Source organism: Emys orbicularis, chromosome 1, assembly GCF_028017835.1.
Source record: "Emys orbicularis isolate rEmyOrb1 chromosome 1, rEmyOrb1.hap1, whole genome shotgun sequence".
In the NCBI taxonomy this organism is placed as follows: domain Eukaryota; kingdom Metazoa; phylum Chordata; order Testudines; family Emydidae; genus Emys; species Emys orbicularis.
In genome coordinates, this window is record NC_088683.1 from 59254195 (window position 1) to 59282077 (window position 27883).

At 40.8% G+C, this 27883-nt stretch overlaps 1 protein-coding gene across 1 annotated transcript; it reads right to left on the reverse strand.

Moving 5' to 3' along the window:
* Positions 1 to 404: 404 nt before the first annotated feature.
* Positions 405 to 27883, reverse strand: TWF1 (twinfilin actin binding protein 1). The gene is made up of 9 exons (XM_065408789.1): positions 27799 to 27883; positions 22074 to 22151; positions 15484 to 15662; positions 14093 to 14188; positions 6094 to 6198; positions 4002 to 4127; positions 3663 to 3813; positions 3089 to 3210; positions 405 to 575 (listed from the first exon to the last, which is right to left on the reverse strand). The coding sequence occupies exons 1-9, from the start codon at positions 27821 to 27823 to the stop codon at positions 405 to 407; spliced, it is 1053 nt and encodes a 350-aa protein (XP_065264861.1). The 5' UTR covers positions 27824 to 27883.

Genomic DNA, 27883 nt, shown 5'->3' on the forward strand with positions numbered 1-27883 from the left:
AATGAGTACTCTCATTAGCTTCAGTGGGCTACTTGTGTGAGTAAATGTTTGCAAATCTAGCCCCACAGTGACAGTTAACCCAACAGTAAGAACTGACTGCAGATTACATAGAATCAATATTCAGTACAGAGATCAGGAGTTTATTATAAAGTGTATAGCTATTAAATAATTAAAAATAAAGCACTACTAGTTTTGTAATCCTTCTCTAGTTCTGAACTGATTAACAACTCTTCCACAGTATATGAACAATATAAACTCTAAAATGGCAGAGCCAGATAAGTGCTATGGAAAAACAAGGCTTATTTCTAGCATATATCAGTGTGGAATGATTTCAGTTCATTACTAAAAATTGGAATTTTTCATCTCCTATTGTAGTGTATCATTACCAGTGCAAGTAATAGATTTTAATCAGTAGGTGTTTCAGAGTCTGCAGGACCCCTAATTAGTCTTCGGATTCCCCTTTTTCCTGCAGGACCTTTTGGCTTAGCAAAATTTTGTTTGTGTGCATGATGTTTTGGATGAACCTCTTCGTAAAGGAAGTCAGGAGTTAACTCATCACCATTATCTATTTCAATCTGCCAAGGAGGATAAGAGACAGTTAAATGTATTTCATGATTTTTACTAACAACTTGTGAAAGAGTTTATATTTACTGAAGCACTAAAACTATATTCAAACAAACATAAGCAAGAAAGTTCAGAGTTCAAGGTGAAATGGTGACCCTTAATTCATTTGTGTCCAGCGCCCTCTACAAAACTGAACATAACTACATTTCTTTTTGAGTTTGTCAGACCCTTACTGGTATGCAGTTTTTGTGGTTTAGCTTCCCAATTTGTTTTTCAGGAGTACAACACAAATGTATCTCATGTTGGAAGAAACTCCTTCAAACCTCATATTCTATCACAACCTTTCAACTTTTAGTAGAAAAACAATCATTTTACCTAATAAAAGTGTTTTAAAAATAATATTTGTAAAGGCAACCAATATACATGTTGCTTTCCCTGCAGAGAGAGTAAAATGGACCTGAATGATCTGCAGCCTAATGCAGCCCAGCCCAGTGTAACTATTCAGACAAGGAAGAAACTATAATAAATTAAAATCTTTATCTATAAAAGTGTCAAAACACAGCCCTGTCTGGAAGAAAACTATTGTTCTCAAGCCAAAATCCACTGGTTTTATTGTATGAATTTAGATCTCTGAAAAATTCTTTGATCCTGTACCACTGAGCATTTAGAATGTCCTGACACCCCAACCAGGGCCAGTAATAGATCCATCAGCAACTACTTTGCAGCAAGAGGTCAAACAAATCCTCAGGAATACTTTTCCTAGTCATTTCAAAGGTCATGTCAGGGCGTTATTTAATTTTAAAGAAAGGAGAGCATATTGACCTCTATCTAAGAAATATGTATATACAAAGTTACTTTTGACATAGCTTCAATAGATAAGCATTGCAATGAAAGAGAATCTCTGGTTGCTATTAATCCTGCCATGATTTTAATACTGAAATGTGATCCACAGAAACAAAATTAAAAAGCTCTCCCCCATTTGTAGCATCTGCAGTTTAAGAACATGACCTGATGTACTGCAGTCCTTGAAGAGCCCCATCGAATATTATCAGTTCTTGAGTTTAGAAGCAATTTTTTCTTTATGGTAATACAGGACTGGAATTCTTTACAAGAAAAGACATGCACTTATTTACAAATCCTAGTTTGCACTAATTAAGGTGATTAAGATAGCAATTAAAGTTACAGGGTCACTGCCTAAAATTAATTGTTTTTGAAAGTGTAATTTTTTTTATCATGAAAGTGCAACTTACAAATGTAGAATTTTTTTTTAAAACATAACTGCACTCAGAAACAAAACAATACTTTAGAGCCTACAAATGGAAGCATGAAGGAGCATGTGAATGTTTAGCATATCTGGCACATAAATATCTTGCAACACCAGCTATAACACTGCCATGCAAACACCTGTTTCACTTTCAGGTGACATTGTAAATAAGAAGTGGGCAGCATTATCTGCTGTAAATGTAAACAAACTTGTTTGTCGTAGTGACTGGCTGAACAAGTAGTAGGACTGAGTGGACTTGTATGAGGTAAATTGAAAAATACATTTTCTTTTGTTTATCTTTTTTACAGTGCAAATATTTGTAATAAAAAATAATATAAAGTGAGCACTGTACACTTTGTATTCTGTGTTGTAATTGAAATTAATATATTTGAAAATGTAGAAAAACATTGCAAAATATTTATAATAAATTTAAATTGGTATTCTATTATGGTTTAACAGGGCAATTAAAACTACAATTAATCACAACATTTTTTAAATCTAGTTAATTTGTTTTGCATTAATAGCATGCATTAACTGCGATTGACAGCCCTAAAAATTTTGCTTGACCTCATAAACCATTGTTAGCCAATGCATACAGGCTACACTCACATATTAATAGGTATTATACACATGGTATATTATATTAAGTGTGGGGTAATCATAAACTGTATTATGCCTTCTCTTGCTCACTTAAGTATCCCACAATACCATGTAAAAGTACAAGTCAACATTTTGCATAGGCAAATGGGAAAACTGTCAAAGGTAATATATGTAAATATTCTACCCTGGTAGAGGTAGGGGAGTGCCTTCATGGCCCAACTAGTTTGGAATGCGGTGTTCAAAAACAAGAGATAAGAGGGGTATACCATGGTACCAGTAAAACAAGGTAATTGGGGAAAATTTAGTCCTAGGGGTGACGTATACAGTGCTTCTTACTTGTAAACAGGTCTAATATAAACAGAGGTCGTTTTGGGGGTGTATTTTGGGATCACACATTCTGTGTAACGTTAACTGAACATGCAGTGAGAACCTGCTTCCCAGAAGGACTGGTGATGTATTAAACTTTCTTTCTTGTATCATATTGTTTTCTTTATAGACAATAAATTGGCTCAGCTTGGTTATTTGGTCTCAAACATTTTTAATATTGACACGCAAGTCCATTAACCAACAAAATTCAGCTATACAGAAGATAAAACTCAAGATAAAGGAAATTAATGTTCTTGCCTCACTGAACAGATATGGGACCTCTAATATGCTTACCTTTCTAATTATCTGCATCCACAGTTGTCTTTCTACAATTTCTAACAGTGGGCTCTTGCAACTAGAGTATAGCATCCGTTCTCGAATACTGCACATATATCCAGGCATAGAGTAGATAAATACTGCAGAATGAAAACGGTGTAAGAACTATTACCTTAAAATCATGACTTGTGACAGACATTTAAACAAAATATTCTACAAAGTCTGAAGGGGAAGAAATAACAGCACTACACTTCTTTAGTTACAATGTAAACTTATAAGTGACCAATGAATGGAAAGATATTGGCCAATATTTTCAAGTGAACAATGGTTTTGGGTGCCCAACTGGAGACACTCTAAAAAGTTCTTGATTTTCAGAGTGTGTTCAGCACTTTCCAAAAATCAGGCCCTCTTAAAGCAGTTTCAAAGTCTGACACTCAAAGAACATTGAAAATCAGTGGCCACTTTTGAAAGCCTTGACCACTGAAACTATGCAGCAAATTTTATCATTTACATACCATCTTCCCCATCTCAAGATTACTTCTAAGTTATATGAAATGAACAAATGAAATTTCATATATAGGAATTCTCATACCTATGGATTCCAAGTAATCTCCTTCATGGGAATGCTTATAAAGGAAAAAATGATAGCGTGCAGAATCCTTTGGAATCCTGTTTGGCAAATCCTTAAGTTCAGTATGGAGTGTGTTGGCCAAAACAATAGTTTCTTTTTTTATATCAATTTGCTGTTAAACAAACACAAGTTAGAGCAGATACAGAGAGCAGCATAAACAGAGAACCTGATATGAGAAAACAGATAATTTAGAATTCTATTCTGAATTAAACATTTGCAGTACATATTCATACATGCACAATTTAAACTACTGTATAATTGTATTCTGTACAATAATTAAATGCAATATTTTGTACTTGCCAGTTGCACATAGTTGAGCTGTTTATTTTTCAGTTTTTCCAAAGCCTGAATAGCTTCCTTAGCCAAAGGGAATGCTACTCCTTGCAGTGTCTGATGCTTGGTATCTACACCGACTTCCACTTGTACCTGGAATTAATATAAATCAGTTTAATTATAATCTAAAATCTTCAAAGTATTCACACAGATTTTAGTCTCACAGTAAGTACTATTTCATTCTGCATTCAATGAGTGACAGAGATTTTAAAAAAATGACTAAAATGGCATTGCCTTACTCAACAGATCTGTTCCTTTTTATGTTTATAGAATCACATCTGCTTACTTTTCAAAAAACAAAAACAAAAAAACCCACAATTTTCTGTTTTTTTATACCATTCTCCCATAACTCTAAGTTCTCTGCAGTGCTGAAGTATCAACAGAATAATTAGTTAAGTTGCAATTTCAGAATCTTTAATACTGATGATTATGTACAAACCAGAAAGAAAACAGCTTGACTTTCATATTCCGGGTGGAATCCTAGTGCTGGCTGGCAGTTAGAAAAAACATATTTTCTTGTAAACTTAGCAGATTTGATATGGAACTCATCAAAAGCCTACAAACATGGAAACCAATTATGTCACTTAGAGTCACTTTTCAGAGAAGAACTATTGTCCACATGTGCAATGTTCCATAAAATGAACTCTGTGCTCTGTATTTTATTTTCCAAATCTAACTGATCAGAATTTATCTCGGCAGCTTATTTATATATAGACTATATCTTCCAAAGCCACACAAGCATTTTCCTGTGGTTGATTTATGTTCATCATCATCACTGAAGTACAACATTAAAAGGGCTAGACTTGAATCGAAATAAACCCAAGATGTTAATATTAAAATCAAAAACTGAAGTTAATGCAACATTAAAGTTTAAAAATCTAAAATCATACAAAACAGGAAATGAAAAGATTAAGGTATTTGGGGCAATGCTAAATCACACTGCACATATTGTATGTGTTAAAGTATACATTTAAATCCCAGTTAGTAACTAAAAATATGACATTCTTTGTGCTTCGGCTCGGCAAGCCAGTCAATTGACCAGTCAAGTAATGTCAGTTGACTGCAGCCAAACTGTCAAATATTCCAGCAAGAATGTCCTGATGTAGGCAGCAGCCTCTGTTAGCAAACCTACTTAAAAGTCTTGATCACTCACATGATCACTCACTACCTGCTATTCACCTATTGGGGGGGAAAGGAGAACTAACTGAAAGCTGAGCCTCATGATTGGTTGGTATGGTCAAGTGATTGGTCAAGTATGTATGTATAGCTTTATTTGTATATCAGGCCATCAATGTACATAGTGGTTTACAGACCACATTAAACAAGTTAAAAGACACGGTTCCCTGCCTTGAAGAGCTTATAATCTAAACTGACTAGACAAACATACAGAAATCAACTCGGAAGGGAGCAGGAAAGGGAACAGAGGCTTAACAGCCATTAAACCTCCTCCCCCAACACACAGAAAAAAGATGGACAACCACTAAACTGCTTAAAGAGTTGGACTCCTGCCTACTAAGCATAAGTGCATTTAAAAAATGACTTTTCCTTTTATATTTGCTCTGTGTTTTATTTATTTATTCTTTTCTTTTGTAACTGTTCAGTCTTGAATAACGTTCACATTTAAATGCTAACCTAACATTACTGAAAAAGGTGATATGATTATTCTTTCATTTGTTATAATTTTCTTTTCATTGTGTTTCATGTTTTTCTGAGCTAACATAACTCAATTAGGTGTTTTTTTGGGGGGGCGGGGGGGGGGGGTTGGTAATTGGGCACAAGTATCTATCTAAGGCTAAGTCTTATTCTTTTTTGTTACTGTGCTAATAAGTTAGTACTTGAAAATATTGGATCATTTTTTACATTATTTGACCAGTCAATTGGCCAGTTATTTTTTGGACTGGTCAAATGCCCAACCCTAGTCTGTGTGTCCCTGTCCCACCCTGCAGGCTTTCTGAAAACTTTCGACTTGTTTGCTTCTCTCCTCCTGCAAGCTTCCTCTTACAATACTTCAGGAATTCTCCACTCATCCCCCTGCCTGTCTTCCCAGACAATGTAGTACCTCATTAATCTTAATTTGCCGAAGTTCCTCTTCTGCTGCAGTCAGAGGGGCAGGGGAGGACTGTGATATCAAGTATTTTCTGTATCCATTCAACGAAACATCATCCTGAAAACACAGAATCAGTATTTGGCATCAATGATTCTTCAGTTGAGTTTTCTTTGAAGATTCTTCCTTCCGAGTATTAAGTAAGGGAAAGAACAGTTAATTTACTTTACAGAATCTGTGGTTCTTTGATATGTTTAGTCTGTGTGGATCCCACTCTAAGTGTGCATTCACCTCATGAGTGCGAGATCAAAATCTTTGAGTCTTTTTGGGCCCTGCATATCCTCATGACCTCCCCACATGAGGGCATAAAGGGCAGAGTGGCCAGAGCCATCCCTCAGTTCCTCACTAATCCAGAATCACAACTAGAGAAGACTGAAGAAGCAGATATAGGAGTGAGTTTTGGGATCTACATGGACAGAACAGCTTGAAGAACCACAGTTATTGCTGGGAAGTAACAATTCTTTCTTTGAGTATTTGTCCACATGGATCCCTCTCTAGGTGAACAGCTAACAGTACCCCATGTGGAAAATGGAATCAAGAGGTCCTAGCTGTCATTAACTATGATTGTAACACTGCCTTCTCAAATTTGGCATCTGATCTCAAGTCCAGGTCAAAGGCATGGTTACAGAGTCAGAATTTAAGGCCAGAAGGGATTACTAGATCATGCAGTCCAGTGGTTCTCAACCTGCAGCCCAATCAGCACAAAGCTGCAGCCCATGTGACATTCTCAGGGCCATACAGACAGTATTGGATGTGGCCCAAAATGGTAAATAGGTGGAGAACCACTGTGGTCTGACCTCCCATATATCACATGCCACCATCACCACACAGCACACACACACACTAAATCCAACAACTGAAATTAGCCAAAGAATTACAGCCTACAGGAGACTAGACTTTTATGTGCCACAGGCAGAGAATAAGAGTGCTTGAGGCCCTTGTAATGGCAAGGAAATGATTATGTGAGATATTCACAGATAATCCTGACAAGTGACCTGTTCCCACATGGTGCAGAGAAATGCAAAAAGAAAAAAAAAAGAAAAAAACACCCCAAGGTCACTCGCAATCTGACCTGGGTGAAAATTCCTTCCTCACCCCATATATGGTGATCAGCTAGACCCTGGATATGTGAGGAAGAATAAGCCAGCAAACCACATGAGAGAGAGAATGCTCGGTGCCACCCAAGAGCCTTGGCCCACCCCGCCCAGTGTCCCATCTCCAGCTGTAGCCATCCCTGATGCTTCAGAGAAAGGAGATTTAAAAAAAACCTTCAAAAATACACATTAGGGGAAAAATCCATTTCTGGCCTTGCTGGTGGCTGGCAGAAACCCTAAAGCATGAAATTTAGGAACAAAGCCTCAGGGCTGTTGAGCCATGCCCCCACTATCAAACCAATCCCATCATACAAACTGCACTCATAAATTTGTCCAACTCGCACTTAAAACTAATTAAGTTGTTTGCCCCACAACTCTTACTGGGAGGCTGTTCCAGAAGCTGACCCCTCTGTTAGTTAGAAACCTTCATTTAATTCCAGCCTGATTTTGTTCATGACCAGTTTATATCCCTTTTTTCTTGTACCAACATTATCCTTTAACTTAAATTGCTTTTCACCCTCCCTGGTATTTACCCCCCTAATGTGTTTATACAGGGCATTCATATCCTCTCTCAGCCTTCTTTCTGCAAGACTACACAAGCAAACTCTTCCACTTTTCTCTCATAAAATAGGCCCTCCAGCCCCCAGATCATCCTTATAGCTCTTCTCTGCAATTGTTCCAGTTTAAATGCATCTTTCTTGGACATGGATGATCAGAATTGTACATAGTATTCCAAATGAGGTCTTACCAATGCCTTGTACTTCTTGCCCCAAGCGGCTTCCTGAGGAAGAGCTCTGTGTGGCTTGAAAGTTTGTCTCTCTCGCCAACAGACGTTAGTCCAATAAAAGATATTACCTCACCCACCTTGTCTCTCTAATATTCTGCAACCTACGTGGCTACAACTACACTACCTTCCAGATGTCAGATATGGGAATATTCCCATAAATGTGCAGAGGAGGCAGCCTGAGCTCTGGTTGACTGAATTGATATTTGGGGGATGAGGTACACCTGCCATGAGGGAACAGATTGAAATACACTGCATAATAGGGATGTAACCTTAAAATTATATCCTTTAACTGATTAAAGGGAGAGGGGCTGGGGCTGTTCCAGCTGGCCTGGGGTGGGGGCAGGGCCGCTCCTGCCAGCATGCAGAGGGTTAAGGTTGGTTAACGGTAAGCCTACCGCTTACCGGTTAATATTTTACATCCCTACTGCATAATCCATTTAAATAATCTCTGAGAAGATAAGGATTGTCCCTAAACAATATTATTTAGTGCAATAAAAAGATAGGAAGCTTATCTAGAGGGCTTTCTTTGTACTATTTAGGTAACATAGCAGGGCCCAAGAAACATCGATGGTGGGGAGTTTCTTCTCCCCTGGAGTGGAATGGAGTTTAAGAATGATTCCCCCAGTTTTCTATCAACTGGGTTAAATGGAAAAATGGGAACTACTTTGGGAATACATTTAGGATGAAGTCTCGACACCAGCCTTATCTTGATTGAATATGCTATGAGGAGGGTTGGCCATGAGGACTTGGAGTTCACTGACTCTTCCAGATGATATAAAGGCCACCAAAAGGCCATCTGGAGAGTAAAGTGGTGAAGAGAGCAATCACCGAGAGATCCAAATGGGTTGGGGGGCTCCACGAGACTCACAAGCACAATACGAGATCTCAAAAACAAGGGTACTCCCTGAGTGGAGGGAAAGTTAATTTTACACTATTTATTTCTCTCCTCGGAGAGAAAATGTAAAGTTAACCCTTAAAAAAAAAATCTAGAAATAGTAGGGTGGAAGAATACTGAGTATGACTGAACCAGAGGCTCAAGGTGGGTGAGATGTTATCTTTTATTGGACCAGCTTGTGTTGGTGCAGTAAACTTTTGAACCAGAGGCTGGCATGCTGAAATTGCTGCAAGGCGGATCCTAATGAAAGTGATGGAGAATCCAGAGAGTTTCAAGTACAGAATATAGCCAAAATCTTGGGGATACGGCTCTCCAAAAGGTCACAGCTCTGCAAAGATTGAGAATCGTTTCCATTCTGAGGATTGGGTTCCCCTTATGGAGGGCTTCCTGCTTTGTAGTAAGATTTCTCATACCTACAACAAACAATCTCTCAGTAGTACTTAGCCAGCCAACTTCCAGGCTGTTAGAAGTAATGGTTTCAGGTCTGAATGTAGAATTTGGCTGATTTCTGTGATATGTCAAGTCTGCAAATGTATTTTAGGCTGAGTTGCTAAATTAGATCAGTCAGCCAGAACTGTCTGGATGACTAAAAAGCTATTAGACCAGTCTGATTTTTCTTATCACTCTGGGTATGAGAGGAATTGGAGGAAATGCATACAGGAGACCCTGATTCCTGCTGGTGTGCTGAGACTACTGCCTAACACAGTGAAAAATATTGCAGGGATGGCCAAACTAACTGACCCTCTGAGCTGCATACGACAATCTTCAGAAATTCAAGAGCCGAAGTGTGCCTGCCAGGACTCAAGGCTTCGGCCCATTGGGGGCCCCTCCCCATTGGGCAGAAGCCAGAGGCAACGCGCTGGCCCTGCTTGGTCACATGGTACCATCACACCCCAACCCACAGCAAGCTGGGAGCTGCTGCCATGGGGTGAGAGAGTGACAAATAGCTGGGAGCTGCAGACAGAGCCGCTGCTTTTGCTGCTGCCTCTCCTCACGGAGCTAAAGCAACAGCCCCTTCGTGCAGCTCCCAGCGGTTTGCTGCTGCCTCTCCACACGGAGCTAATACCTGGTAGCTGCAGGGAGTGGGCTGAGGGTAAGGGGTGGGGAGCATGACTCAAGCTGTTGGGGGGACCCTTTACATTGTGCCCCCCCCCCAGCAGACACCAGTCATTTCTGGCAGAAGCTCCTACCCCCACCACCCTGCCGCAGTGCTGAAGCCCCGAGCTCCACAGCCCCAGTCTCGTAGGAGGGCATGAAGCTGGTGGTTACAGATGACCACGGTTTCTGTCATGAAAACCCAAGCTTCTTTCTAGTGGGATAATCATAGAATATCAGGGTTGGAAGGGACCTCAGGAGGTCATCTAGTCCAACCCCCTGCTCAAAGAAGGACCAATTCCCAACTAAATCATCCCAGCCAGGGCTTTGTCAAGCCTGACCGTAAAAACCTCTAAGGAAGGAGATTCCACCACCTCCCTAGGTAACCCAGTCCAGTGCTTCACCACCCTCCTAGTGAAAAAGTTTTTCCTAATATCCAACCTAAACCTCCCCAACTGCAACTTGAGACCATTACTCCTTGTTCTGTGATCTGCTACCACGGAAAACAGTCTAGATCCATCCTCTTTGGAACCCCCTTTCAGGTAGCTGAAAGCAACTATCAAATCCCCCCTCATTCTTCTCTTCTGCAGACTAAACAATCCCAGTTCCCTCAGCCTCTCCTCATAAGCCATGTTCTCCAGCCCCCTCAATCAGCAGACTGTTGTTGAGAATAACTGGGTGTTCTCTACCTGGTCTGGCTTTGGTATCCGAAGGGCTTCCGCAATGAGGCAGGGGTATAGCTAGTGATCATAAAGTGGCTATGGAATCCTTCAACAAATAAAAATCATCATCTGTATGGGTGATGAATATGTCTATGCTCTCAGAGGGCAGGTCCTCAATGGTATTCTGCACCTCCTTTTGGATATCTGATGCTTGTAGCCAGGATGTTCTCCTCATTGTGACTGCAATGGCCATGGATTGAGCGGCCATGTCCAAAGCATCCATGGCTGCTTGCAGAGATGTTTTTGCTACTAGCAGATCCTCAATTACAGATTTTAATTCCTCCCTGGTACCTTGAGGAAGATGCTTTGTCCCAGGTTAAAAATAAAAAAATCATACTTAGCAAACAGAGCTTGTAATTTGTTATTTGTGATTAGAGAACGGCAGAGGAATAATCCCTTTCTCCCAGAGAGCTCTAGCTTCCTAAGATCTTTGTCTTTGGGAGTTGCCTTCAAAAGGCCAGGCTGTCTGACTCTCTTAGACTGCTGTGTACTCGGTACAGAGGATGAGATGATGGTGCTGGAGAACTAGTGACTTCTGACAACAAGTCTGCTGGAACTATTAGGGCTTTGATTGTCAGCGTTGGTACTGAGGGATTTGGTGCAGACACATTGGTACCAGATATAAGTACTGGGGTTGTTTTGGTGTTATTAGGTACAAAGTAGGAAGTTGATCCTGTGTCACTTGCCCCTGTATTACAAGAAGGCTCTGCACTCAATTTCTGTGGGTAGATCGAAGGCAAATAGTTCTTCTTATGCTCTCAGCTAGGGGAGGTAGACTGGTGATGGGAACCATGTTTGGTCCAGTATCCTGCTCTACCTTTCCTTGGAATCTAAAACAGGAAAAGGGGGAGAATATACTAAGGAGTAGCATGTGGATGGACACAGCCTGTTTTTTTGTCTCTGTCACTGACAGTAAGAGGAAAGTAAGAGATAGTTACAACTGATATGCCCTTTGTGTCCTTATGTTGGGGAGGGCAGCAAGACATGCACAGCCTAGGTGAAACCCAACAAACACTGCTGTTCAAAGATTCCAGTGTCATGCATATGAGGTGTATGCACAGCCAGAGTGGGATCCACACCAGCAAATACTCGAAGAAGCTGGGATTTTTACAGAAATGTAAATCAGACGTGAAACACAACTAAGAACTTTATACCCACATTAGAACCTTACTGAATAAATATGTTTAGGGATAAAAAGCTAGAGAAGTGAGGATGAGATTGTAAGGGATGAAAATGAAAGAGGGAAGGATAAATGGATGGTAAAAAAATGAAAAACACGGGGAAGTAGAGAGAAAAATCAATGGGTTGACGGGAAAGAAGGAAAGAGTGTGACAAAGACCACAATAGATTTAAAAAAAATAGATACATCTAGAGAGAGGATAATGAAAGTAAGAGATGGCAGAACATAGTAAGCTATAAAAGCACATGCAAATAGAGAAGGAAATGTAATGCTAATATATAACAATAAAATAAATGTGATCATCTCTCTCGCTCTTCTACCCCTTCCCCACCCTGTTCTACCTGAAAGAGAGCAAAGAGATTTCTATGCCATCAATGAATTCATTAGCTCCTGGATTCTGCTCTAAACGATTCCTTCCAGGGATTACATTTTTGCCTGGGTTCAAAGAAACCCTTATGAAAAGTGGGCTGGTGGTTGTTTTGCCTCTGAAATGAACCAAATTCCCCCAAACAAAAAGGTATTTAAAAAGGGTTCTGTTGGAGCATCTGCCAAACCTTCTACAAAGGGAAGTTATCTACTTTGTAACATTTCTTCTCTGAGGATATCTTGCAGGATTCTTAGTCCCAGGCGTAGCTCAGTAGAGAGCACAGCAGAACTCTCCTAGCTCTCAAGGTTTTGGTTTTTTACCCTTAAAGGCAAGGGATAACAAGGTAGGGTGTAAGTGAGGGCTCCCTCAACTGGCTGTCATGCACCATCTCCTACCGAGGGTTAAGTATGCTTACACCCCAGTCAGTTCAATTTATTGCATGGGAGGTGAAGCACCCAGAAAGAAAAAGCCAATTCAAGAGGATCAATATGGGAAAAATAATAAAAGATGTCTCAGAAAAATTAAAAGTGCACAAAGGGGGACACTTCTAAATAGTAACCTCCAAACTCTAAGGGGCAAGTGGATTTATGAGTGAGAATCCTGCAAGAAGATCTCTTCAGAGAAGTAGAATTACAAGGCAAAATGTTTTTCCTTTCTCTAAAGATATCTGTGCAGAAGAGCACTCCAACTGCAACACAAGCTCCTACATCTGCCGACACAGGCAAAAGGAAAGGCTTGAAAGGCTTAGGCCTTTGTGGCAGCCTGACAGATGATCAGAATTCACTGGGCCCCGATTGTAGAATCCTTGGGCAAGAAATAATTTAAAATGGGAAGATCCTCCAACTGTTCCTAGAGGTGACTGTTTACCTTTTACAGTAATTAAGCACAAGAAATACACAGCCTCAAAACAAACTGTTTGGAAAAGGAATTTAAAATAAAGTGACACTTAAAACAGAAATGCTGTTCTGTACAAATTTTATACTGTTGTTCTCTTTCTAAATAAAAGGAAAAAAGATTTAAATTATTGTAGCAAGAAGAGGGCCTGAAACATAAGGCCTTGTATTAGAGGCCTGGGCTAAAGTACTGGTCAAAAAACTTTGTTGATATAAAGCAAATTCAGGTTGTGAGCAAGAGGCAGGCCCTGCTCACAGAATTTGGCAAACATAGGGCTGATATTGCAAAAGCACACATTCCTAAGAGATGCGAGGCACAAAGCACTCAAGCAAGCACATTCCAGAAGGGTGGTACCAGAACACCTCGATACCGGTACTTTCCCCAAAGATAACAGGAACACACTGACCCATCTTAAGGATAAGGTCAGGATGACAGCATGATGAACAGAGATGTTTTGATCGAACCTACAGGTACAAGGCAATGGATGGTGCCCCGATATGTCAGAGGGTGATACTTAACTTGTTTGTATCTATGTATAAAGATGTATCTCAGAGGGAGTGTCTTTGTCCAGGAGGACAAAGGGGGGCAGTGGAAAGTCCTGCCACTGATTGAGCTGAGTCCATTGGCACTAGCATACATGTCTTAGTATCCTCGTAGAGTCTGCCAGGTGCTATTACCGTGCTTCATCGATATTAAACCTGGCCGGGCGCCTTCGCTACTAAACCAAGCCTTGTGGTCTTATTGAGCAGTTCACTTGAGATCTGCTGTGTCAGCTATCTGCGCAGAGCTGGAACAACACACGCACGCAGCTGAACATCTGACCACAATTATTATTTAAAATGTTTTACTATGCAACTTAACCCATAGAAGAATTTTATTATTCCTGAAAAACAGCATATATGCTGACATTAAAAATATACCTTTGTTGTTCCAAATACTTCATCTTTAATGTGACCACCTCCAAATTCTTTCTTCAGAGTTGCCCGTGTTGCTGCATACAACATTTTTTGACGAACCTGTTATGTTGCAAAAGAGTTGCTTTTGATTTTTTTATGTACATGGAAGCTAGTGCATTTTCATGCTAAAATTATTATCGGACTTCTAAAATATTTCGTTAAGCAAAATAAAAGTTACAAGAAGAATAAGTTACAATTTAAAGCTATAGGAATACACTCAGTACAATGAGCTTTGGAGTGTGATAATTTGACATGCTATTAAGCATTTGAAGGGTATGATGAGAGATGTTTTACAACCCAATCAAAGTCATTCTAAATTGCAACTGTTACGGTAATTTTTAGAGTATGGGGGATGTTTGCAAAAGTTACAAATAACATAGTAACATCTTTCAAAAAAAATATCTGTTCTAGATTCTGTTGTTGCATGAAACTGGCTTAATAAAAAAAAAAAAAAAAAAAAAAAAAAAAAAAAAAGAGAGAGAGACACAACAGCCTACAAACATCCCATTACCCTGTTTTGGTTCAATAATGCATCTGAATAACTATTGCAACCACAGAAGGAATAAAAGATAAATACTGAAGTGGAATATCCAAGTTAAGATGTACTTAAGAAAAACTTCATTAAAAAAAATTACTGGAGCCTATAAAAGCAGCACTAAGCATAGTCACCTGCCTTACAAACAGAAATAGCTCCATAAATCAGCCCTGTTAATCCAATTTTCCTTCTTGATTAGGATGGAGTTTAAGTAGATTTAAAGGATAATGACTTTTTGAGGAAGACACATCTGTATCACAGAAAATATTCAAGTTCTTGTTTATTTTATGGCTGAATGCTTCTAAAAAGATGGTGTTTCCTTTCATGAATTTAATTAATGAAATCAAAAACTTACACTCTTCAGCTAAATAAATCTAATATTAATAAAACCTTTTATTTCAATACAATTAGCATTAAGTAGACTGTAATCTTTACCGTTCTGGAGTTCCTCAGTTACCCAATTTTCTCTTGTCCCCTTTTCTCTTCTGCAACCCAATCCTGAGACAGGCCAACAAGCCTACCTATTTATTCATTGTATTTGTAGAGCAGAAGTCCCCAGGAAATATTTTCTTGCTAAAAACAGCTGGTCTCAATATGGAGCCAACAAATACAATTCCTAAATCAGCATGAAATAAATTTCAAGATGCTTGCCCACTTCCTTCCAGAGTTAAGCAGGCCACCTCCAAAACACTGCCAGCTCCTGCTCACCTGGGATTTAGACCAGATGGCCAAGATACTGCAGATAGTTTGGAAATCTGTAGCTCCTTCAGACTTTTGGACAATGTGTTTTTAACAACACGAAGACATTAATATTACTTACATGAGAATGATCTGGTGACCATGCAATGAAGATCCATTCATATCCTTGAGCATTCTGAGAATCTAATCTGTATAATACATAACATGGTTGCTGGTCTTCGAGAAGGGGAAGAACAAAGGAATCATAATCCTTTTCCCATGATTCATCAGGCTGCCTAGAGGATCCCACTACAAGCTGTTCTATAAACAAAAACAAAAACTGCAGGTCAGTGAAGTGGTTTGAAACATTAAGCTTTTGCAATTAAAGATACTTATGGCTTAATCCTGCAAAGTTCTGCCCATGAGAACAGAAAACAATGGCACTTCATGCAGCAATAGGTACACATACGTATAACTGTTTGCATGATCAAGCCCTAAATTATTTCAACTCTTAAATACTAGAACATAAGAAAATATCCACCGGTTGGTCTGATTTCATTGTTGGCCTGCAAGGTCTTTAGAGCAAGGACTTGCAAGTAGATGTGGAAGGGATTTTCACTTAAAATAAATAAATCCGGTTTGGAGAGAGAGTAATGTATGTATGTAATGCTATGTACATAATAATAGCAGATAGAAAGAAAAAGAGCACTATATAAGACTCAAGTTCATGGAAAGCCACAATATTAATTATTATTTATTGTACCTAGAGGCCCCATCTGAGATCAGAGTTGCAATAGACCTGTACATACATGCACAGAGTACGTCTACACTGGAATAAAAGACCCAGCGCACAGTTGTGACTGGCCTGGGTCAGCTGATTTGGCTCGCAGGGCACAGACTGCAGGGCTAAAAATTGCAGTGTAGACATTCAGACTTGGGCTGGAGTCAGGGCTTCTCCCCCCTCAGAGTCCCAGAGCTTGGGCTCCAGCCCAAGCCTCCACATTGCAATTTTTAGTCCCACAGCCTGAACCCCACGAGCCCAAGTCAGCTGACCCAGGCCAGCAATGGGTGTTTAATTGCTGTGAGAGACAGTCGCTGCACCCAAAGAGCTTATAATCTAAATAGACAAGATAGGTGAAGGATGAAAGAGGAAACAAGCATAGAAGTGACTTGCCCAAGGCAGGCCAGTCTCAGAACTGGGATAACAACCTATGTCTCCTGACTCCCAAGTCCAGCACCGTAACCACTAGGCCACCTTGCAAAGATTGGAACTTTCACTCCTTCTGTCCTCTCTCAACAGACCTAATTGCTGTACAATCATATGCAGAATTTTGTTTTAACTAGAGCCCTAATTATGGGTGGGGAGGAAGGCAAACAAGACTCCTCCTTTCCATGGTCTGTCTGCCCAAGAAGAAAGACTGCAAGAAGGCAGGCGGGGGGGTGGGGGGGAGCGAGAAGAAGGGGGTCCAGACTGAGACAGGGGTTCAGTCTGAAAAGGAATATAACTGGAACTCTGAACCACAGAAACTTTGCAAACTGCCTGCAACAATATCTAGGGTAAGAAATACTATTTGTAACCAATTTCTTTAGTGAAACTAGCTTAGTTTGCATGTTTTATTTCCTTTGCTTAGTAATCTGCTTTGTTCTGTTTGTTACCCCTTTTACCACTTAATATCTGCCTTTTATAGTTAATAAAATTTGTTTGGTTTATTATTAAACCCAATTTATGTAATTTCTAACGGGGGGGAGGGGGGCAAGAAGTGTGCACACCTCTCTCCACATTGAGGGAGGGGGCGAATTTCATAATATCTCTTTGGGTCTGTCTGCACTCCAAGGGAGGTGGACATCTGAGTGCTGGAGCAATCCCTTAAGCTGAGTCTTCCCAGAGCTGAGCTGCAGCTGGGTGTGGCCCTGCCTGTGTGTGTGTTAGAGGAGGTTTTAAGAGCCTGGTTCAGCAAGACTGGTTAAAGGAGGCCCATGCTGGCTGAACAGATGTGCTGAGATACCACTGAGTCTATCAGGTAGCTTCCCAAGGGGTCCAACCCATCACAGAATGGCTCTGTGAAACCTTTATTTATGATAACTATGAGGGCACACACACTAGTATGGAGACCAAGAAGTCCTCAGTTTAAATTTCTCAGGATTCTAAGGCAACAATGTCTTTCTGGACAAATAGCGATGTATTTTAATAAAATTTGAGACATTGTACACAATGGCTATATACCTTTGTCGTTGTTTGGAATCTTGCAGAAGAGCTATAGATTTTTTTAAAACTTTATAGTTAATCTAACACTTATAAGTCACCATTAAAACATTTAACTAAAACCTTAAATATTAAAACCTCTCTGTAAACCTAGATTAAACAGGTAGTGTTCAAATTAAAAGCTCAACATGGAATGCCTCAGCAATTCACAAGATCAGGCTGAACTTCCTTGACTTCAATTGGAGGTTAAATCAGACCCAAAATTAGCACCAGATCTCCCTTGTTCCCGTTGAGCAACAGAAACAGAGAATCATAAGGAAAAAGAATAAAAATCTAATGTAAGGAATTTGATGCTTAATTCATCCCAAGAACAGTATACATGCAAAATGTCCTTCCACATCAACTGAATGTATTGCGTTTTGCTGCTTCCATACAAAAATGAACCTTTTTTTTTAAAATGTAGATGGGATTGAGGGTGCTCAGCACCTCGCAGAATCCAGTCAAAATGCTTAAATTTTATTAAAATTTCTCTTATTTCCATTAGTGCACAGACAGTTCATCCTAGTTTGCTACAGTTTAAGAGTTATCACCTAGAAAGCATTTCACATAAAATAAACCATATTAGGGAAAAATCTATTAATCTCTCAGTGATACATGAAGAGCAGTCCCATCAAAAATCCACTAGGATTAAACCTCAATCCTGCAAACACACATCAATGGGACTATTCAGGTATGTAGTTAAGCATATGCCAAAAGTGTTTGCAGCTCAGGCCTGGTCTACACTACAGCATTAGGTCGACATAAGGCAGCTTACATTGACCTAATTATGTTAGTGTATGCACTACATTTGCTCCCGCCAATATAAGTGCCCTACTACACCGACATAACTCCACCTCCACAAGAGGCGCAGGGCTTATATCGGTGTCCCTACAGACACTGCATTACTTACATCTATTGGCTGTCGTTCTTATCAATTTCAAAGAAAGCTGGCTCCCAGCTCCCCAGCTGGGCTGCTGCCCAGTCTCCACTCTAAGCCAGGCTGCCACCCAGGCTCCCAGCTCAAGCTGCTGCCTGGGCTCTCCGCTCAAAACCCTGCTGCCCCCCCCCCCAGGGTCCCAGCTCCCCACTCCAAGCCAGGCTGCCGCCTGGGCTCCCAGCTCCGACTTGGGCTGCTGCCTGGGTTCTCAGCTCCCCACTGGGAGCACGGCAGCCGACCAGACTCTGTGTGCAGATGTCCCCGCTGGGAATGGGGGAGCTGCACTGGGCTTCTTGGCTCCCTGCCAGGAACGGGGTAGCCAAGCAGACATGGATCTCCCTGCCAGGAGCCTGGCTGCCCCCCTGCTAGGAGCATGGCAGCTGACCGGACTCTGGGCATGGATCTCCCCCCAGGGTCTAGTTGGCTGGCCCGTTCCTGGCAGGGAGCCGATAAGCCTGGTGTGGCTTGCCCCACTGCCAGCGAGCAGCCAAGAAGCTGGGGGGGAGGGAGCAGCCTGGCTCCCAGTGGGGAGCTGTGCATGAAGCTGAGAGCCCTGGCTCTCTGCCCTCCACCTCTTAAGTCAGTGGAAGCGCTCCTGGTGAGGATGCACACCACTGACAGAAGAAGGGCAGTGTGGTCATGAACCACTTCAGTAATTACTGTGGTGGCTGTTAGTCAACCTAACATAGGTTAACTTACATTTGTAGTGTAGACATGCCCTCAGTGTCTTGTTTCTACCTCGTAGGATTCAGAAACCCAGTTATAAACTGCAAATAGGTTGGGAAGACTATGTCTGCATTGATTGTGTCTTGCTTAATTTGACCATTTAGTTGATAAACTTTTTTCAAATATGACTTTATAAGTATCACTATTTTATCCAACTGACAATGTTTTTATTATCATCCTCATCATCTTTAAATAGGCTTAATTCTCATACGAAATGTTTTGGAAGATTTAATTACTGAAACAGATGTGATGATAGGATTCCTCCCCTCCCCCTGTTATGAAGCATGTCTCAATTTCAAACTAAGTATGTCAGTAATCTCTCTCAAAATATTTACCTGCCTTATAAAAAATACCAAATAAAAATAAATATTTAAAATATATAGTTTGATATGTACAAAAATACACAGCTTGATAAAATACATAGACATGGTGCTGGTTTGACAGTCTTATTGTAGTGTTCTATCCTGCCACGCAGAATGTGTTGTTAAGAGTCCTAGACCTGGCCTCTAGTACTCCAGCCCACTGCAGACTAAGTGTGCTGCACAATGGTGGAATTACTGCCAACTTTCAGAAGTGGCCACTAACACTATTTTGCAGAGGTGCTGAACACTCATAGCTTTCACGGACTTCAATGGGAATTAGGGGGACTCAACAACACTTTTGAGAATCAGGCTCAAAGTGTCACACAATGGACACCTAAAATATCAGAGAACTCAAAATCAGTGGCCACTTTTGAAAGCTACAGAACAGGGGATTGGAAGGTGGAGAATAAAATTATGTTGCTCAACAGCAACCCTACTAGCTGATTGAGGAGTGACATCAACATGCTCCAGAATTAACCCTATCTAGTCATGGTGACTCAGGGTACGTCTACACTACCCGCCAGATTGGCGGGTAGCAATCGATCTATCGGGGATCGATTTATCACGTGTAGTGTAGACACGATAAAATCGATCCCCGATCGCTCTCCCGTCGACTGCTGAACTCCAGCTTGGCGAGAGGCGGAAGCAAAGTCGACGGGGGAGTTAATCATGTGAGTTAACTGCGATTAATCGACAGCCCTAGTTATAGTATCTGTACAAGGTGTCATGTAATATGTCATTGGAAAACTAACAGCTCACTGATCATTAACATTCTTGCGTGATGTATGTACCGTCAAACAACAAAGGATTATACAGATGTGCTGGAATTATGATGAAAATGTGTTTAAACCAGGCATATCGGGGAATTAATAAATAGGATTTCTTCAGACAAAGGAATGTGGTTCTGTCTGACTGAATGTGTCTCCCATGTAAATTGAGCAAGGTGTGATGAAGGACAAAGAAAAGCACACAAACTATTTGGAGAGCAAGTAGGGAAAAAGTGATCACTTATTCTCAGTGGAGGATGGAGACTGCACCACCACGAAGCCTTCCTACCTCTTGAAACAGGGTCAATGAACTTTGAGAAATATACTTTTCAAAGGTTTACTGGACTATAAAGAGAGTGGCAGAGAACCCCTAAGTTATCCTTCACTTGAAGAAACAGGGAAAACCAGCATCTTGGACTAGCTGTTAGTCAGGATCCCCATATCCATTGCTGGAAAAGGAAGAGTGGTGAGGAAACTACCTATACTACAGTGGCTCTCAGTTCTGGGTGTCCTGAACAACATGTTCGGGTATCATATTGGTTTTTGTTTCCATTTTCTGTGTCTTCACGCTGAGTATTAAACTCAAAACGGAAGACACTCCCACTTATTGCCTCCATGCTTTATTTAAAAGTGAGATGAGATGGAATGTAAAATTTATACACACAAAGCCGGGTGTTGTACTTTGCTGATGTCAATGAAATTCAACAGGCATACAGTGTGTCAATATTTGCTAACCTAATCTGGAAAAACCTTATCACATTGCCCTGCCTTACACTAGAATATCTACTGTTGCTTATGCCAGTGGTGTGCTGCTGGAGCGGGGGTATTGCAATGGCGGGAGATTTCCCAAAAAAGACAAGTGCAGGGAAGGTCAAAGTGGACTCATTTACATTGCAATACCAAAAATGCTTCTCCCAACTTACTGATGTTTCAGAGCAGTGCTGATGCCTGGGCTCTGGGAACAAATCAAAAGGTCTGGTTGTGCTTAGCTATGCACTAAGTTATATAATGTTTCAAACAGTTTGATTCAACTGTTGATTTAAAGCCAACAAGCTTTGTTTAAAAAGCTAATGGCTATAAGTTAATTAAAAAAAAAAAAAGCTGGTGAATGCCATATTTTGACCATATGTTTTCAGCTTTGCACATTTGCCACAAAAATTCAAAGATAAATTTCATGTATTGCACCAAATTATTTTCAATAAAAAATATCTAGTTATTTGTGCACGAGAACTAAGGAACAGTTATACTTCTTGCAAGACTGGGGATGCAGACTACATTACTGTAGTTGTAGGAACATTTAAAATGCATCCAAGGGGTTTGCTGCAGTGTTAAAATCCTGAGTAAAAAAACCCCAAAAGAATCTACACAAGTGTTCCTACCACTCTTTACCCATCTCTCCATTTTTAACGGTTTTCATAAGTTGTTTCAATCCTTTGAGATTTCTGACCAGCCACAACACACTACTTACTCGGACATGAAATGACCATTTTTTCCCCAATATGAAGCAAAAGATGAAAATACTGGAAAGCACTGAAGCATCACTGAAATTCAGTCCTGTCTTCCATATATGGACGACCCTAGCAATGATCAGGTTTGTGTTCTTTACTTGCCCATGCAAGTCACTAAAACATAACTAGTAAAATACTAAAAAGGAATGAGACAGAACAGAAATAAAATGTATATTAAAATATAACTAACCATTTTCAATAACTATTTTTAAAATCCTGTATTGTCCATATCTTGCTCTGGCAAAGGTATCTTTAACATCTCCACAAGCTGGAAAAGAAAAAAATATAGTATTAATTGAATTCATGCATTTCACCTATTTCAGATGTGTATGTTTAAAGTATACTTGTTCATGTGATCGTAAAAAGAAGCTAGTACTAAACCATTCAGCTGCACACCTTTACCAGAAGTCAGACTGAAAACAAATCATCGGTTATTTTTCCCCAAGTTCCATCCACAATTCCTGCTCCACTCACATTGTGTTATGAAGGTCTGAACTATCGGTTGCCAGTTTTGGTTGGACGTATTCCTGTAGGTTTCATCACATGACAAACTTTAATTAAGATTAATCTTTAATTCTTTAATCTTTAATCCAATCCTGGAGGTTTGGCAACCCTATCTAAACAAGCATTTCTTTCTTGTATACCTTACTCAGCAATAAAACAGTTAACAATGCTGACATTTACGTCATCATTCTTAGGTTTCAGTTAATACTCCATGGAGATGGATTGTGTTACATCTCTTAAAGCAATAGCTTCAGGATTCCTGCAGGCTCAGGTATATAATTTTCAAATTTATGAACTGCCTACTAGCTAGATACAATGCAAGAGTGATGTGTAAAAGAGAACCCCAAAAAGCATACAGGTGGATATTTTTAGCATTTGGTTGTTGGTCTTTCCTAGGGGCCCCTGAGTACCACTGATGAAGCTTCCCTTCCATCTTTCATATCTACCTCACACTGCTATGTGTCTGATAACAATTTTCAATCCCTCATTTCTCATAATAGGACAAGTTTAGAATGAAGCATCTGCCTTAACCTCTAATTTCCTTTGTAGCGCTTGTTTGTTGCATCTATTTACAGACTCAAATATACTTTGCAAAGTCACATTTTAATCATTTTTTGTAAATGAATTAATTTATAGATGATTGATTAGATCATCCAGGATGTTTGGTATATCTTTGTGTATTATAAGGATCTGAGGTTGAACTGGGGCAGCTTCATTCCCCTGGAGGGTTTTTCCCTCTCTCTACCATCTAAAAAAAAAAAAAAAGTTAAGGGGGAGATTTTTTGAGGTACTAATGGCAGTTAGACTTTCAACTCACATTGTAAGTCACTGTAACTTAGATGTCTGAAAATCTCTCTCAAAGTCTCTAGCCCTAATGGTTGTGAAAATAACTTTCAAAATGCAAATTGCATGTAAACCAATGAAGCATTGCCCCCTCCTAACTGCTGAAAGCGAGAAGCAGCTTTTTGGTTTCTTTCATCCTTCCTTGCCAAGCACAGCCTGCAGGCCACTAGGAAGGAAATAGGAGAAGGTCTGTTACACCACTTCTCCCACAAAGAAATGCAAATTATCTTTGTTTATACCTGTAGTATCAAAAAACTACTGTAACAAGGTCTGCAACAGTAGAAGGCGCACTAACTGGATGCTTGTGGTTTCATTTTCACAACAGAAATGATTAATATGCAGGCATTAAGCAGTCATAATTAGGTTTCAAATCTACCCATCAAGGTAAACAGTGGGATTTCACCACTTCTAGTGCTATTATTTTTCTATAGCCCTAACCACACTACTAAACTATACTATGAAAGTAGTTAAACATGTTTTAAAATCATTAACATCTATATGAAGGAAAGATAGCAAATTCAATTATACAAGCATGTTGAAGAATTGTGTTTGAACCCTGCGAGGATTATTCTCATAGTAGGAAGAGAGCCTGAGACATAAGTCCTTGTATCAGAGACCTGGTATGAGGCAGGACCTGCTCATAGAATTTGGCAAGAATAGAGCTGATATTGCAGAAATACACATTCCTAAGAAGTGCTAGTCAGAGTACGCACGCAAACACATCCCGATATCAAGTGGTACCAGAACATCTCGATATCAAGGATGGTACAAAAACATTCCCCGAGGATAACAGGAACACACTGACTCCTCATAAAAGATACGGTCAGGATGACAGTACGTAATAGAGATGTTTTGATCGAACCAATATGTACAAGGTGATGGGTGATAACTAGCTATGTCAGAGGGCAGTAACTATGTTAGAGGGACAGTACTAATTTGTTTGTATCGGGGTATAAAGATGTATCTCAGAGGGAGTATCTTTGTCTGGCCAGATAATTAGACTAATTCACCTTCACACACACACCCAGGACCAATGTCAGCCCTATATGTAAGTAATATGCTACCAAGTTTTCCTGGTCCTTTCCCTTTTCCAGGGATTCTCTCTCCCCCCTCCACTCTCCCCCTCCCCACAAATGATACATTCCTGCATCTTCCTGAGAATTGTTTGTTCCCTTCCCCCAAAGATGTCTTCTGCTCCTTCTTTTCCAGGATTAAACCTATCCACCAAAATGATAGCAAAACATGTAACCAGTTTTGTTCTGGCATGTATACAGACCATTTTCTTAAAGTTTCCCACCACTGCACTACCATCAGTACAGCTGTACCAACTGCAGTAACAACGAGAGACAAGGCCCCAATGTCCCGCAGCATTTTTGCCACCAGGTCATTTATACTTTTTCTAATTAGGGTTAATAGATTTTTAAGGCCCAAAAGGACTACTATATGATCATCTAGTCTAATCTCCTGTGTAATACACGCCCATAGAATTTCAGCCAGTGTTTCCTGCAGCTAGTCTAGCAACTTATGGTTTAACTGGAATATATCTTTTATAAATATGACAGTGGTAAAAACACCAGTGTCTTGTTTACACTTAGAGCTCCCACAAATGGAATTGCATCAGTGGCAATGCAATAGCTTGGTGAAGAGAGAACCTCTGTATTCACAGAAATTCCCCATGCCATGCCCCAGCAGGAGTTCAGACTGTAAATAATCAACCTTCACAAAATTATCCCAGATAGGAATTTTTAAAAATATGGAAATTGAAGACACTGGGGGAAGAAGTGTGTGTGTGTGTTAAACATTTCAAATTCTTCAAAAGTGCACGTGCACAACCTACTGTAGATGTGCAAATGCCTTGACTTGTGAGAGTTCATTTTGAAAATCTGGCATAGTAATTATACCTATAGTGCTATATACTAACATAAATGCAATTGTGCTTATTTTAATGTGACTCATGTAATACATTTAAAACACTTTAGGTGGATTTCCCCCATAGCGTAATGCAAGCCAACATAGGTATATTCAGGAATCATGGATATTTGTTATCCTGATTAGAGATCCAAAATTTGGGGTCTAAATTTTGAAGCACTTCTTCTGTCCTTATCTGCTCTTCTCTGGCTGCAGAAACAGAAAATATATTCTCTTTTACCTTCACCTCATAGCCGCCAAGTACTAGGGAAGTGGTGTGTGTGTGTGTTTGGGGAGGGGGGGGGGGGGTATTCTGCTACTATACTCCTACCCCAGCCTTCTGCTGTGGGATGTGTGTTTCTCTCCACAATTTTAACTCTTCCTCTATGTGTTCACTCCAAGTTCTGTCTCAGCTATTTCTCAAAGCCTTCAGAGAAGTAGTAGAGAAAAACCTGACATGATTCTTGGCATTTTCAGGGCTGCCCAAATGATTCTGAATAGCAGTGGTGAAAAATTAATAGATGTTAACTACACTGCAGCAGCTGCTCGGGAGAGCTACTAGGAGCAGCAAAAGCAATGCAGTCAAGAAGTTTGTTCTAGATCTGCTCCCATTCTAAAACTTACCACTGCACCCATAAAGGAAAACTTTCATTTAAAATGAAACAAGCAGAAATTAATGACTCCGCTCTGTACAGTTGTCAGGAACAGCTTCCCAAGCAACATCATACCTCTCAAGTGTCCCTCATTTTGAGGGAAGTCACTCATTCTAGTCCCAGTTACCTACCCAATTACCCTCATTTTTATTGTTAAAAATTATTCACATCCAAAATATGTAAAATAAGGTATAGAAAGGTATTTGAATCCAAAGAAATTATTTTAAGTTTTCTGCATGAATGTTTTCTCCTTTGTCATCACTTCTGGTCTTGGTCATCCAAAGGTCGAGAAGTACGGTTAGCAATACACCTCTACCTCGATATAACGCTATCCTCGGGAGCCAAAAAATCTTACCGCGTTATAGGTGAAATCACGTTATATCGAACTTGCTTTGATCCACCGGAGTGCGCGGCCCGGCCCCCGGAGCACTGCTTTACCGCGTTAAATCCGAATTTGTGTTATATTGGGTAACGTTATATCGAGATAGAGGTGTATAAAAAGTAAGATTTTGTATTGGCCAGACAAAGCTGCAATGCAACAACCTCAAAAGTTATGATGTCATAATGCCATGAGACTTTGTCCAATGCAGACCAAAATCTAAAAGATGGTAGCCAGATTAAAATTGACGTCTGAATCAAAGATGTGAATTTTAGCTTATTAAACTTGCCTGCCACACGTTCCAACAAGACAAAGGAACTAAATAAAAGCAACATCAAAGATAAGTTGGATTTTTTAAGAAGAAAATGAATTCCTCAAAAGCAGAGACATTGAAATACATTAAACATCTCATTAACTCCCATATGGACATGGTAAGTTACTGCAAAAGAGGTTTTAACATAAAGCGTCCAATTAACACAGTATCAGCAAGAAGCCAAATACTCAGATTTACTCCAACAGGGAGCAAATAATCAATTTATACTGGGGCACAAGGAAGGAGCAGAGAAGCCATAACTCCCCAGCTATTCTAAATCATCAGATTACATCTAAAACATTTGATCACTTCCCAGCCATCTCAAACACCTGTCAGGGATAGTCTAGGTTTATTTGGTCCTACTCAAGCACAAGGGGCTAGACTTGATGACTCCTCTGGATGCTTCCAGCCCTGCATTTCTATGCTCCTCTTTCCAGCTATATGGTTTGTACTATTATTCACAAAACATATTGTGCCTATCTGTGCTTCACAGTTTTGGGGTCACTGGATGCCCCACAAACAGACTGCTAATACATCATAGCTGCATGCTCTAGGCAAAGGATAACAGAGGACCCAAACATCACAGTCAGGGCCCAGATGGCTTGGTTACTAACAAAGGCATGGAAAGGGGACCTTGTCCTGGTCTCCAACCCAGAAGGATAAGGGCAGAAGAAGGGGCAATTTCAATGTTTGGGGAAGGGAGGAAAGACCAGGCAGTTCAGCCCCCCAAGAGAGCAGGGGCAGTTTAAAAGCCCTAGAGTGGGATGAGGGAGAAAGCAGCTTGGAGAAAAAAGGGGAGGAAAAGGGAAGGGGCAGTGCAGACACTGGGGGAAGCGGGAAGGGGGCACTGTAGAAGCTAGGGGGAAAGGGCACTGGAAGGGTGCAGAGGGGCAATTGGGAGCCCCAGGACCGGTGTAGAGGCTAGGCGGGAGAGCAGGGGGAAAACAGCACTGGGGAGCCCCAGAGGGGTGCAGAGCTAGGGGAAGGGGAGGGGAAAGGGGCACTAGGGAGCCCCAGGGCTTGCAGAGGCTGGGGGGAGGGGCACTGGAAGCCCCAGGGGGGTGCAGAGGCTGGGGGGAGGGGAAGGGAAAGGGACACTGGGGAGCCCCAGGGGGGTGCAGAGGCTGGGGGGAGGGGAAGGGAAAGGGACACTGGGGAGCCCCAGGGGGGTGCAGAGGCTGGGGGGAGAGGAGGAGAAAGGGGCACTGGGGAGCCCCAGGAGGGTGCAGAGGCTGAGAGGAGGGGAAAGCGGCACTGGGGAGCCCCAGGGGCGGTGCTGGGGGGAGAGGGACACTGCAGAGCCCCGGGCCGGTACCTTGGATGCCGGTTTGGTGGGACATGCTGCGATGGAGCCGGGACGCAACGCTGGGGCTCTGTCTCCGCCTCGGTCAGGAACCGGC

Coding starts and splice junctions, on each gene's coding strand:
- TWF1 (XM_065408789.1), bottom strand. CDS start 27,823: ATGTCCCACCAAACCGGCATCCAAG. Junction 15,663..22,073: donor AAAAATAGTTATTGAAAATG/GTTAGTTATATT, acceptor TTTTGTTTATAG/AACAGCTTGTAGTGGGATCC. Junction 3,211..3,662: donor AGATTACTTGGAATCCATAG/GTATGAGAATTC, acceptor TTCATTCTGCAG/TATTTATCTACTCTATGCCT.